The sequence below is a fragment of the Pleurodeles waltl genome, chromosome 6 (genome assembly GCF_031143425.1).
Source record: "Pleurodeles waltl isolate 20211129_DDA chromosome 6, aPleWal1.hap1.20221129, whole genome shotgun sequence".
In the NCBI taxonomy this organism is placed as follows: domain Eukaryota; kingdom Metazoa; phylum Chordata; class Amphibia; order Caudata; family Salamandridae; genus Pleurodeles; species Pleurodeles waltl.
Genome location: NC_090445.1, coordinates 576501557 through 576516415, shown reverse-complemented (window position 1 = coordinate 576516415; position 14859 = coordinate 576501557). Strand labels below are relative to the sequence as shown.

At 43.0% G+C, this 14859-nt stretch overlaps 1 protein-coding gene across 2 annotated transcripts in view; it reads right to left on the bottom strand.

Moving 5' to 3' along the window:
- The window catches only part of SRPK1 (SRSF protein kinase 1), a 516348-nt gene that overhangs the window by 346540 nt on the left and 154949 nt on the right, over positions 1 to 14859 (bottom strand). For both annotated transcript variants that reach the window (XM_069238761.1, XM_069238760.1), the window contains exons 5-6: positions 6316 to 6403; positions 526 to 613 (exon numbers count right to left, since the gene is read on the bottom strand). In XM_069238761.1, the coding sequence (XP_069094862.1) occupies positions 526 to 613; positions 6316 to 6403 (176 nt within the window). The remainder of the gene's footprint in view (positions 1 to 525; positions 614 to 6315; positions 6404 to 14859) is intronic.

The following is a 14859-nucleotide window of genomic DNA, read 5'->3' as shown; positions in this document are numbered from 1 at the left end:
GTTTTGTTCTGGGAAAAGACTATAGGGGAAGCATCACTTTTACAAGAGAGATTTTAGCAAGGTAAAGAGAGAGTATGTTCTGACCTTACAAGCCAACCATACATCCCCACTCTCCAGAGCAGTGCTCAAGTGCAGGGAGAAAGCTATACTTAACTAACGTAATGTAAGTAACAAGGACGGATTCAAATGTGACTCGGACACACAAAAAGTGCAACAGAGACAAAGTAAATGAATGAATAAAAAAATGTTGCTAAGATACCACTTCTATGCAAATGGATCAGTTACAGCCTTGCTTGCAGACTACATATACACAGCTCAAGCACTACGCAATTCCCCTCAAAATATCATCCAGGAAAAATCACCTACATCTCAAAGTGTATACACTTTGGACCAAGAAAGGGACCCATGAAATGTACAAGTGCTGCTCAAGTAGACACAGTAATGGTGCAGACATTTCTGAACTACCAATACAGACAAACAGCTCAGTGAGAGTAGAACTCCAAATTCTAGGACTCTGAAGGATACGAGTGCCGTTTGCTCCCGGGATTTTAAAGTCATCCAGAAGTTGAACCACCATCTCTCTTTTAGGGTCACTTGGGTCGGTATTTCGTACCTGAAAATAGAAGAGGAGAAGGTCATTCCCAGAACCTGCAAAAACCAGAATATACACATGGCACAGATGCTTTATTAAAAGAACATGCAATTTCCATAGCATGTTCAAACTACTGTAAATGCTGCAGATCTGTTACAAAGAATACTAGCAGGAAATGAATAGTAATAAGCACTTGCAAATATGTGGGTCTCATCATGAAAGCATAAATACCCATGAAGCGATTGCAAACAGGTCTCATCTCATTTACAAATACTTGTCTGGCTCCTAAGGTCTTTAACCAACCTCCACCACGCTCTGCAAGTCATACAAAGCTTGACGATAGAAAACAGGTTGAATCTATCAATGCCTGAATGTAACACATCACTTATTACCATGGCATACTAGAAGAATTCACGCTCATGGATAGCAAATAAGATCAAAGTCTCATGCCATACAAAAGCTTCAATGCCATTTCAAGAACTAATCATACCATCTTCCTTCACATTAACATGTACAAAACACACAATATGCCTACCAACAAAAGGCTGTTTCAATGGACTAAGACTGAGCAGAATACTGTTGTTAGGTACAGGAAATCAGTTAGAATGCCCTCTTCAGAGCAAGTAACCAAATTACATCTAGTTTTGAGCATGAAATTCCACCCTTAAGTATTTGGATATGGTCCTCAGATTATTCCTCCGCATTCCAGGGAGAACAATTGCTTTTTGGAGAGAGAATGAAATGGACTTCAGGGTTCCAGAGTTCTGCTTAAACAAGAGAGTATTGCACAGCCTTCCTCGTACTCACTGTCTAATGAACATCTGGGGGTGGGGGTGATTGGGGATGATGGGACTCGGAAGCTCCAACAAGGGAAGAGGAAGAAAGGTGACTCACATGGAAAATCAAGTAGAGGCTATGTTTGATTTTAATACGAGTTGCAAATATGAGACAAACCTCATTCCGATACAACACAGTTCACAGAGAGCCTGTAATCAACATTTGCAGGTTATTGCAAGACCTGCTGGAAAGTGCATACATAACTAGTAAAGAGCTGAGCTGCACCAACCCTAAACAACACTGAGCACACTCTCCCTGACAGAAAATTTGCATTTAAAACTGTACCAGTGTTTAAGTTTGAAGATGTGCTGCAGGGCAGCCTACATAGTCTAAAACCCTTGCATACACATGTATTGTGTGCCACATGTCATCTCTCCTCCCTCTGAGTTACATTTGCCCAGATTTGTTTTCCACAACCTCAAATTTAACTCAACTTCAGGTCTCAGATCTGCTGTCCGCTCCTTTAACTAAGGGCCTTCTGCGAATCCAAATTTTCCTACTCCAGGTCAGATACAATTCAGTGGGCAGGCAGTAGGTGATGCAACAGGCTTGTTTGTCGTTGGATTCTTTTACCCTCCTCCCATTCACAACTAGTAGATAGAGAGGTAAATAGCCCACAAAACAAGTAAGCCCTTCTCTCAACTTAACATAGTCATTAAGACACTGAGTGATATGGAACATGCTCTCCCCGAGACATAGTTAAAATTGTATCTGTGCTATTTCCTTTTAAGTCTCTAAGCTAGATTATATGAACTGCTGTGCTGGATGTATTAATTCTGGTTACCGGTGCGCCCTGAGTATCTCCCTCTTTCCCACAGTTGCGGACAGAAACTGCCTACAGGTATTATGTCCCATATGGGTTTGACTCCCATCTCTCCTGAGCCCACCTTCTCATACTACACTAAAACTTTGTTCCTGGGCAGCCAACCTGGGCTTTCAGAGCAGACATATTCATCTCTGGAAGTGCATAGGTCCAGAACCTCCATGACTCCTATCCCCAGATGAATATCATCTTCCTGTTCTCCCTTTCTTTTCTTTTTTTGGGGGTGGAGGGGGCTCACGAAGGCCTATAAAAATGAAATTACTATGCATCTCACACTGATTAAATACTGGACAAGGCTTAGAGCAAGAATGATAACTGACGATCAGCAGTCACCCTAGAAGAAGCAAGCAAATTTAGACAGTAGAAAGCTTGCACAGAGAGGTGATGAACAAGTTACTTAAGTTTGATAACACTCTTTCTGATACATACTCCATCTGACTGCAGATTACTGACCCTCTGAATATTCCCCTGGCGTCAGACTGGATCCGGAAAGGTTTAAAGCAGTATTCCTGCATGGTAGTAGGCGGCATCGTACAGCTCCGTGCCATCATTCCACTCTGAAAACTATATAGAGAACCGCATTTAGGTGCCACTCACATGTGCTGACATCAGTTGCCTTCTAGGCTGCCCACATATCCAGACGCAGAGCCCAGTGGCAAATTTACATTAAAAAGTGTGCAGACCTTTAAGGTTGCGAGCTTTTTAGGTGGAAGAGAACCTCGTTCACAGAATGGGGAGGAAGGGAGACCAGTGAGATAGACTGCTTATCAGAAGGAGTGTTATCAAAAGTAAAGTAAATGGTACTTCCAATAGATATTAGTCCCCTTTTGAATAGATACCAAAGCAGTACATCTCAGGTGGTGGGCCTGAGAAATGGCTCAAACCAAAATGTCCTCAGGACAGAGAGGGCAAAATCTGTGTCTGTGAGGACCTGGTTCTCCAGATAGTAGTGCTTTGTTAACAATGCAGTGACGCTCACATAGCGGCCTTTCAAATACACGGACCAAGACCTGAGTGCCAGCATAGTGGCAGCACCCTTGGCTCTGGTGGAAGGAGCCCTCAAATGTTTGTGGGCTGCTTCTTGGCTACTGCTTAACAGATTATGATGCAGAGCAAGATCCACCGAGATGGTCCTCTACTGACCTTCGCTCCAGCGGATACTACAAAAAATTGATCATTCATACAATGTTCCCTGGTATGACTATTGTAAAAGCTAAGACCCCTTTTAGGATCCAGTCAAATTGGAGTCTGAGGTGAAGGAAAGATCATCATTAGGATAATGTTCTATCCAACATCAAAAGGAGAAACCATATTCAAAAGAAAGGATGCTCAGGTTCTCAGGATCAGCTCGTCTGGGAAGAAAGTAGTGAATGCAGGTGGACAGTGCTTGCAGCTCACTCACAAACTGAGCAATGTTATGGCGATTAGGAACACTGTCTTTTGAGTGCAAGGCCGTAGTGTACAACTGTGCATAAGTTCAAAAGGAGTATACATCAAAAAGATGAAGACCAAGGTCCGACTGAGCATGAAAAGGGAGAGGGTGAACAATAATGCAAACCCTTCAAAAAACACATCAGGTGATTTAAACAAAGAAGGCATATCCGGTAACCACAAAAAGTCCAAAAAGCCAAAAGATATCCAAAAGATATCCTTTAACTGTGCCCAAAGCAAGACCTTGTTGGGTTAGGAACAACACAAAGTAATACTTCGGTTAACCTCACTTGAAGTGGGTCAATCTGTCAAATAGCGCACCAAACCATAAACTTGTCCCAATGGCAGGAGTATACCTATTTCGGCAAGGGGTGCCTTGCTGCCAAGATAACATCTACATTTTTGGGAGGGAGACTGAAGGCAGTCAGCTGTCGCTGCTCATTCAAGCAAGGAGGTGAAGAAGTGAGGCGCTTACTAATGCCACAGAAGGGGCAAAACTGTCGGCAACCATGGCGGGGCAGGCAGGCCCAAGGAGTGCGCCAGGGCCCTACTAACCTAAAAGCGCCAAAGTTCAGCTTCTCAACGAAAAGGTGAGAGTCATCGAAAACCATGTTTATTACGTAGGATGAACATCACCACAGAAGCCTGAAGATCCATCCAGGCATGTTTAAGAGCCACACTGGTGTCAACAGACCTGCCTAGGACGTTTGTGGAATCCGAGCCACAAAGGACTGAAGTAAATTTAATTGCATCATGGCCATTCTGAATAGCCTGCGTAAGGACGTCACACAAATCATCAGGGGCACCCGGGAAAAACATGTGAGATGCTAAAGTACAGTCCAACTAGCTGACGAAAACATACACCTCTCGAGAGTCTCAATGTGCTCAGAGTTTCTGTCCAGAGGTATGGTAGGGCAAGCATTAGGGTTGACTTTGCTCACTGAGGCCTGCATGACTTGGGCCTCAGGGTTGGGATGCTGAGTCAAGAAATCTGGCTCACCCGGGGCTGGATGATTGTGCTGTGCTATCTGTTTGTACACAGAGGAACAGAACAGGGTTTTGCTAAAGCCCTAAGAATGTCTGTGAGGGCTTCATTGAATGGAAACAGGGGCTCAGCATCTGTTTGCTTACGTTGAAGTACCTCAGGGAGAACATCAGTTTTCAACTCCATAGGAGGTAATTGAAATCGAGAACTTCGGCAGCCCTTTGCATGACTATCGCAAAGGAGACACTTTATTTTGCAACTGTGAGGTGTCCAGGCCACTGGCATCCTAGAGATTCTGAGACCATTTTTTACCCATGTACTGTTGAGAAAATTCATCCCTGATCGTATGCATCATTATGAGAGTCCATTCCAAACAGAGTATAAAGGTCTGGTCCATTCTTGAGGCAAAGTCAAAGTACTAAAATCTGATGGGTTGGCCAATTGCTGGGGCATCCAGGTATCAGGGTGCTGCCCTGGTCGAAGTGGCACCACTGACCGAGTCAGAAAGTACAACAGGCTGCACTTCGTCATCCATTGTCAATGGCTTTGATCATCCAGGGTTCAACATGGGCAGTGGCGCCAGGATCAGAGCCAGCAACAAAGCCAGTGTGGAACCCGTAGTAGGTCCAGATGGTCCAGCCAGCACTGAGGGCAGACATGCCGGCAGAGACCCAGGTGGAGGCCATTACAGCTCCTTGGAACCAGAACACTAACTAGTATGAACTGGCAAAATGCCTTCTCAGAAATCTTTGATTTACTGCGCATTGTTGATGGCCCCGGAAATTCAGGTAGCCCCTGGGGACAATGGTCTTAATCCGCTCTGAAGGAGAAATTATTTGGGAGTGAGACTAGGAGGCATATTAACACCGTCACACTTTCACTGGAGTACAAGAATGGAGGCAAGGGGCAGAGTCTTGCTTGTACTTTTTATGCTTTTTCTTCAACATACCCAAAGATTTTGACAGAGAATGACCAGCAAAGGGAACCTGACCTTCCTTTGAACAGTCACCGCATGGAGTCTTTTCAGCGTTTGGAGACGTAAAGCTTTCCCTCACAGTTTCCCCCAATTGCCTTTGGATTCATCATGACAGTCACTTGAGGGCTTAAATTAGTGTTCTGAACACCACGCACCAAAGGTGAACCTAATGGGAGTCAGTTATAGTTATTTGCTTGAACAGTTCCTAAAAGGATTAAACCCTATAGTCTTAACAGGGGATACTTGCCCTTGTACACTGGTTTTCTAAAGAATTTTGAAAACTGTGAAAACAATAGAGGTAGTCCAGACCCACGTACAGCAGCACAAAAAGAAAGGAGCTGCCATCAGTGTGCCCGAATGATGCCTATATGCTGTTCCAAGAGTTATTTCAAGAGCGGAGGGACATTAGCATTGAGCCACATGGCCTCACCTACCTACGTGCAGGGGTCCCGCTTTAGAAGTTTTCAGATCCAGTCTGATGCCTCAAGAATATTCAAAAAGCGAGTTATCTGCAGTTAGAATTACCCATTAAAGTTCACTATTACAGAGAGATACGTACACAAAGACAAATGTCTCATTATGCAAGGTCTTTTAAGCTTATGAAAGCTTAAACAATTCCAGTGTGGCACAATTAGTTAAAAATATTAAACTGCTGTTCCTATTATACTCACACATTTAAGCAACTTGATTTCATCAAGGGCAGTTTCGGTGTAGTGTTCTGCACTCTTCACAACTTTCATAGCCACAAATCTCTTCACCCTGGAAGCAGACATTAGCAATCAGCTGAGAGGAGCAATAAACAGACAGAAATGAAGTACAAATAGATCAGTTGTCTGTTTTCAGAGGTGTGTGCTGGAAAAGAGTTCCAGTGCAATGTATTCCTTTGTATCAGGTCCCCAGCTCCAGTTAAAACCTTCAAATGGAATTCAATTGTCATGGTTTCCGTAGTGCCACAATGCCCTTATGTAGAACACGCCAACCCTATAAAGTAGCAGTCTTAACCTTCCAATACAGGTTCTCACTGAGGAGGGCAGCCGAAGGGGTGTAAATGGGGGAACATGTATGTGATAAGAACGAGGGTTGAAACTTAGTGTCACTTCATACGCATCTTTGACATCAATGGTAGCAATGGCAGATTATTAATGTGAATATAATATAATAAAAAGATAACACATAATTTTTTGTCAGAATGTTTTGCGCAATAAATATAACTCACCTACCCCTCCATATATAAAGGGCCTCACATTTTGGTTCCCTCCCTTACAATAAATTTAAATTTAATATATATATTATTACAAATTATTGTATTACAATTATTACGGTAAATATTGTTATCAAGAAAAGCACCGTAGTAGGGCTTAATAGAATTTACAAATATAGTCAGCAAAAACTGCTATTCAATAATGGGGGTGTGTGTGTGTATATATATATATATATATATATATATATATATATATATATATATATATATATATATATATATATATATATATATATATATATATATATATATATATATATATATATATATATATGGAAAATGTCACTTACCCAGTGTACATCTGTTCGTGGCATGAGACGCAACAGATTCACATGCTGTGCATTATCCTGCCATCTAGTGTTGGGCTCGGAGTGTTACAAGTTGTTTTTCTTCGAAGAAGTCTTTTCGAGTCACGAGACCGAGGGACTCCTCGCCTTTCGGCTCCATTGTGCATGGGCGTCGACTCCATCTTAGATTATTTTCCCAGCAGAGGGTGAGGTAGGAGTTTTGTATATAGTAAAAGTGCCCATGCAATGGAGTATGTATGTACATAATGTGTATAAAGAATAGTATATATATTTACAAATGTACAAGTTTCATCAACTTATAACGGCTACAGGCTCCCGGGGAGGTGGGAGGGCACATGGGAATCTGAAGCATCTCATGCCACGAACAGATGTACACTGGGTAAGTGACATTTTCCGTTCAATGGCATGTGTAGCTGCAGATAAACATGCTGTGCATAGACTAGTAAGCAGTTATCTCCCCAAAAGCGGTGGTTCAGCCTGTAGGAGTTGAAGTTGTCTGAAATAATGTTCGTAATACAGCCTGTCCTACTGTGGCTTGTTGTGTTGTTAACACATCTACACAGTAATGTTTTGTGAATGTATGAGGCGTAGACCATGTGGCTGCCTTACAGATTTCTGTCATAGGCATATTTCCTAGAAAGGCCATTGTGGCGCCTTTCTTCCTAGTGAAGTGCGCCTTCGGCGTAATAGGCAGATCTCTTTTTGCTTTAATATAGCAGGTCCGAATACATTTCACTATCCATTTGGCAATACCTTGTTTGGATATTGGATTTCCTGCATGAGGTTTGTGGAAGGCTACAAACAATTGTTTTTTTTGCTAAATTGTTTTGTTCTATCAATGTAATACATTAGTGCTCTTTTGATGTCTAATGTATGTAAGGCTCTTTCGGCCACTGAGTCTGGTTGTGGAAAAAAGACTGGGAGTTCCACTGTTTGGTTTAGGTGAAACAGTGATATAACTTTTGGTAAGAACTTTGGATTTGTACGGAGAACCACTTTATGTTTATGTATTTGTATAAAGGGTTCTTGTATAGTGAATGCTTGTATTTCGCTTACTCTTCTAAGAGATGTGATAGCTATTAGGAAGGCTACTTTCCAGGTAAAGTATTGCATGTCACAAGAGTGCAAGGGTTCAAATGGTGGGCCAATGAGTCGTGTTAATACAATATTGAGGTTCCACAATGGAACTGGTGGTGTTCTTGGGGGTATGATTCTTTTTAAACCCTCCATAAATGCTTTGATGACTGGGATTCTAAAGAGTGATGTTGAATGTGAGATCTGCAGGTAGGCAGATATTGCTGTGAGATGTATTTTGATAGAAGAAAATGCTAGTTTTGATTTTTGTAAGTGTAATTAATAGCCTACAATGTTTTTTGCAGAAGCATGTAGTGGTTGAATTTGATTATTATGGCAGTAATAAACAAATCTTTTCCATTTGTTTGCATAACAATGGCTTGTAGTAGGTTTTCTAGCTTGTTTAATGACCTCCATACATTCTTGTGTAAGGTCTAAATGTCAAAATTCTAAGACTTCAGGAGCCAGATTGCTAGATTGAGCGATGCTGGATTTGGGTGTCTGATCTGTTTGTGTTGAGTTAAAAGATCTGGTCTGTTTGGTAGTTTGATATGAGGTACTACCGACAGGTCCAGTAGTGTTGTATACCATGGCTGACGGGCCCAGGTTGGTGCTATTAATATTAGTTTGAGTTTGTTTTGACTCAATTTGTTTATTAGATAAGGAAGGAGTGGGAGAGGGGGAAAAGCGTAAGCAAATATCCCTGACCAACTCATCCATAACGCATTGCCTTTGGACTGAGGGTGTGGATACCTGGACGCAAAGTTTTGGCATTTTGCGCTTTCTTTTGTTGTGAATAGGTCTATTTTTGGTGTTCCCCAGCTTCGAAAGTAAGTTTGTAGTATCTGGGGATGAATTTCCCATTCGTGTATTTGTTGGTGATCTCGACTGAGATTGTCGGCTAACTGGTTTTGAATACCTGGGATGTAGTGTGCTATTAGGCGAATGTGATTGTGAATCGCCCAATGCCAGATCTTTTGTGCTAAGAGACACAGTTGTGATGAGTGTGTCCCTCCCTGTTTGTTTAGGTAATACATTGTTGTCTGTTTTGACAAGAATGTGTTTGTGGGCTATTAGCGGTTGAAATGCTTTCAATGCTAGAAACACTGCTAACAGCTCTAAATGATTTATATGCAGTTGCCTTTGTTGAACGTCCCATTGTCCCTGTATATTGTGCTGGTTGAGGTGTGCTCCCCACCCTATCATGAAAGCATCTGTTGTGATCACGTATTGAGGCACTGGGTCTTGGAATGGCCGCCCTTGGTTTAAATTTATAAGGATTCCACCACTGAAGCGAGGAGTGTGTTTGGCGATCTACCAACACTAGATCTTGAAGTTGACCCTGTGCTTGTGTCCATTGTGTTGCTAGGCATTGTTGTAAGGGACGCATGTGTAGTCTCGCGTTTTGGACAATGGCTATGCATGAAGACATCATGCCTAGGAGTTTCATTACAAACCTCACTTGATAGTGTTGGTTTGGGTGCATGTGTAGTATTATATTTTGGAAGGCTTGTACCCTTTGTGGACTTGGAGTGGCAATCCCTTTTTGTGTGTTGATTGGTGTTCCTAAGTATTATTGTATTTGACACGGATGTAGATGTGATTTTTGGTAGTTTAGAGAACCCTAGTTTGTGAAGGGTTTCTATGACGTATTTTGTGTGTACGAGACACTGTTGCAGAGTGCTGTTTTTTATTAACCAATCATCTAAGTAAGGGAATACATGCATGTGCTGTCTCCTGATGAGAGCAGCTACTACTGCAAGACATTTTGTGAATACCCTTGGGGCTGTTATGCCGAACGGTAACACTTTGAATTGGTAATGCACACCTTGGATTACAAACCTTAAGTAGTTCCTGTGGGAAGGATGTATGGGTATGTGGAAATAAGCATCTTTGAGATCTAATGTTGACATGTAGTCCTGTTGTTTGAGCAAGGGAATCACGTCTTGAAGTGTCACCGTGTGAAAGTGATCTGATGTAAAAATTTAGTGTTCTGAGGTCTAATATGGGTCTCAGTGTTTTGTCCTTTTTTGGAATTAGAAAATACAGGGAGTAAACACCTGTTCCTTTTTGATGGTTGGGTACTAGTTCTATTGCTTCTTTTTGTAACAATGCTTGGACTTCTAATTGCAACAGATCTAAGTGTTGTTTGGACATGTTGTGTGCTCTTGGAGGCACATCTGGTGGTAAATGTAAGAATTCTATGCAATAGCCATGTTGGATAATGGCTAGGACCCACGCATCCGTAGTTAAGTGTTCCCAGTTGTGGTAATGTGTGAGTTTTCTTCCCCCCCCCCCACTGGTGTTGTGTGGTGGGGGTTTTTGACGTTGAAGTCACTGTTTGGTTTATGGGGTTTTTGGGCTCTGGAATTTCCTTCTTGTTTTAGGGAACTGTCCACCCCTATATTGTCCTTGAAAACCTCCTCTCTGATATTGGACCTGATATGTGGGTCTGACTTGTGAGGTTGAGGGCTCTGTGGTTTGGGCCCGAAACCCCCCTCTAAAGTGTGGCGTCCTAAAAGTGCCTCTGCTCTGTGGGGAGTAGAGCGCGCCCATGGCCTTGGCCGTGTCCGTGTCTTTCTTCGGTTTTTCTATCGCCGTATCCACCTCCGGCCCAAACAATTGTTGTTCGTTAAAAGGCATATTCAGCACAGCCTGCTGGATTTCTGGCTTAAATCTGGAGGTCCGTAGCCACGCGTGTCTCCGAATGGTTGCCGCCTTGTTTACTGTCCTGGCCGCCGTATCTGCTGAGTCCATAGCCAACCTTATTTGGTTGTTGGAGATATTTTGGCCCTCCTCGACAACCTGTTGGGCACGTTTCTGGAACTCCTTGGGAAGGTGTTGAATGAGATGTTGCATTTCATCCCAATGTGCCCTGTCATATCTTGCCAGTAGAGCTTGAGAATTGGCAATTCGCCATTGATTGGCTGCCTGTGAGGCCACCCTCTTGCCTGCTGCATCGAATTTCCGACTTTCTTTGTCGGGCGGTGGTGCGTCTCCAGAAGTTTGTGAGTTTGCCCTTTTCCGGGCTGCTCCCACTACCACCGAATCAGGAGTCAATTGTTGTGTGATAAACACAGGGTCTGTTGGGGGAGGTTTATATTTCTTCTCCACCCTAGGTGTGATGGCCCTGCTTTTGACTGGGTCCTGAAACACCTGTTTGGCGTGTTTTAACATGCCTGGTAACATTGGCAAACTTTGGTATTGGCTGTGCTTAGATGACAGAGTGTTGAACAAGAAGTCATCTTCTATGGGCTCTGCATGCAATGCTACATTATGAAAAGTAGCTGCCCTGGGAACCACCTGCATGTAAGCAGTACTGTCCTCAGGTGGTGATGGCCTTGCCGGGTAGCAATCAGGACTATTATCTGATACCGGTGCATCATACAAATCCCATGCATCCGGGTCATCTTGGCTCATCCCTGTGTGCGTTGGTGACTGCATCATTGGGGGTGTTGCTACTGGGGACAGATGTGGCGAGTGCGCTGGCGATTGCTGTGGCGAAAACTGTGGTGGTGTTTTTTCTTTAGCCACTTTTGCTTTTGGCTGCATTTCCGCCTATTGGAATGCAAGCTTCCGCTTCATCTTTATTGGAGGAAGAGTTCTGATTTTCCCCGTGTCTTTTTGTATATGGAGCCTCCTCTGGGTATGGTCTAGCTCTCCCCATGCCCAGTTCTTGTTCAAATCTGTGGCCTTGTAATTGTGTGGAAAGGCCTTGTTCCTCTGTATAGGAGCTGTGTTTCTGCATGTTTCGGCACCAAAATCTTTTCGGAAGTCTTTTTTGGCCCCGAGGAAACCTTTTTGGCTTTCAGGGTGCCGATCTCTCGGTGCTGAGTCTGGTCGGAGCCGGTATCTCGACCGGAGTCGGATGTCTTCGGGTGCTGCGAGGCCTTTTTCGGTGCCGATGTTTGGTCAGCGAGATTTCGGGTTAAGCCATGGCCTGTTGGCGGTGGCGTCCCCTTGGCCTTCATTATTTTGGCGCGAGTTTTCCCCTGAGCTGGTTTACTCACGGTTTGTTGTGTCTTCAGCTGCTCACTCTCAGACTCGTCCGAGTCCGAATCTCGAATGGAGAACCTCTCCTCTTCGACGTCGATGTGCCTGGTCGGTGTCGACGCCATCTGGAGCCGTCTAGCTCTTCGATCCCGCAGTGTTTTCTTGGATCGAAATGCCCGGCAAGCCTCGCAAGTATCATCTTTGTGTTTGGGAGACAAACACAGATTACAGACCAAGTGTTGGTCTATATAAGGATACTTTGCGTGGCAGTTGGGGCAGAAGCGAAAGGGGGTCCGGTCCATGAGGTTTGAAGGAGGACGCGGTCGGGCCGACCAGGCCCCGCCGAGGAGTGCAAGCCCAGAAGGGCAGCCGGAGCTCTTCTTTCTTCAGTATCGATGTGCTAGCACTAACCTGGTACCAAGCGCAAACAATACCGTCGAATTTTCCAATGGATAACTATCTTTTCCGAACCGAAATATGGAGCGAAGAGGAACACGTCCGAACCCGATGGCGGAAAGAAAACAATCTAAGATGGAGTCGACGCCCATGCGCAATGGAGCCGAAAGGGAGGAGTCCGTCTGTCTCGTGACTCGAAAAAACTTCTTCGAAGAAAAACAACTTGTAACACTCCGAGCCCAACACTAGATGGCAGGATAATGCACAGCATGTGTATCTGCAGCTACACATGCCATCGAACATATATATATATATATATATATCTACATATATATCTACATACATATGTGAATGAATATATATGCATTATGGAATGTCAGTTTTTGCCGCCTATATTTGTAAATTCTATCAATTCCTACTACAATGCTTTTTGCTTGATAACAATGCTTACTTTAATTGTAATAAAACATTTTATATTTTTGGTAGAAGGAAAACATTTCAAGATCACGTTCGTGTTCCTATCCTGCTGATTTCCTCTGAAGACTGACATGATACTTGATCTGGGACTGTTCTGGTGCCATGTTACACCCACAGGGAACAGCATTATGAACCTAAGAAACTGAATTATTTGAACTCTACTAGAATGATAAGGGTGCCATCAAGTTAAAAAAATATAAAATAAGTAACAGACAGGCTAGTGGTTTCATGAAAAAATGGGCCAGGTCAGAAAGAGAATGATACATCTCACCGACAAATGTGTCCTGAGAGTTATTACAACTCTTTCGAAAAGAAGTTAACCTTTTTTTAATGCAAAGTAGCGATTCCTCTGAAAATGCTTAGAAATTGGGCAGCATTCAAAGGTATGCATGCATGCAATTACTCGCAAATATAGTAATTAATGCAGAATCAAAAGGCATAGCCAGATCAATTGCTAAAATATAACGAAGGCTGTGTTGTGAGGCTCTGCATTATACTTCATACAATAAGTGTAGCAAAGTATCAAGTAGGTGATAAAAAAAAAAATAAAAAAAAAAATTGATCATAATATCTTTGTCCGTATGAAAAGATGTTACTGATTCTCACAGCAGAATTTCTAGTTACAAAATATTTTGGCTATTCTGTTTACTACTGATCGCTATATTGTTGTTAGATTCTATGCATACATGCCCCCTTTTTGATGCTTTTCAAGCATGCCCAAAGGAACCTGAGTTTTCATGCAATCTAAAATATCAGTATTCGCGGAGGCTCTTTCTCTCCGTCTCTCTGAATGTTTCCCTAGGAGTCTACAATAACCGACTTTTCATGTCTTTTAGATGCATTCTAGTCCCAAACGCAATCCACAAGAGACAAGAACATATCTTCTACACTGCCTTTTTGTCAAAGAATAAAAATGTTACCTTACATTCTGTGCACTTTATTATGCGGAATATTAAAGCACAGTTGGAGTTTACAGACAGCGGTGATGAAACTGTCAAACACAATCACAGACAGGGTGGGTCGATTCTACTACTTCAATCTAAGATGGGTCTAAGATGCGTGGGCACAGATTGCCTGCCAGCAATTAGCAGATTTATTGTTTTTGTTGCGAGTTATGTTATTAGTCAGATGGTGGCCAAGATGATATGGAGAAGGATGGTGGTGTAGCCCTGTTTGCTTTTCCGGTCGCAAAATATATTGAGACGATATCTGATCAAGAAGGGAAAGAGTGAAGTGTGTCTGCATGGCAGGAGTGGTTGAAAAAGTTGGATAGTGATGTCCGGCACGAAAATGGTTTACTGAGTAAGGAGCAGCAAGGGTGAACTAGAAGACCAGTAAATTCAAGATCATTCATGACCAGGAAAGATGGTGATTAGCTCATATGACATAAGATGTTGGTACATTTTCTGACAGTTTGAAACATGCTTCAGTGATGAAGGCCTATCAAAGTAGAAGAGAAGGGGTTGATGGGAAGAGGGTTACTCAGTCTTGGAGAAGTTAAACAAGTTGGAACGCAGACGCCCATTGCTGCGGTCAAGGCGCAATGGGCAAGCAGGCTGGGACAAGAGTTCATGGATAGGAAGTCAACTATAGTCCTGCAGCACACCCGTAGTGTCTCTAGAAACACTAGGTTTAAGTATACCCAGCTCAATTATTAACCTGCTACATGCATCACATGACAGATTGAATGTCATAACGGGTACTGT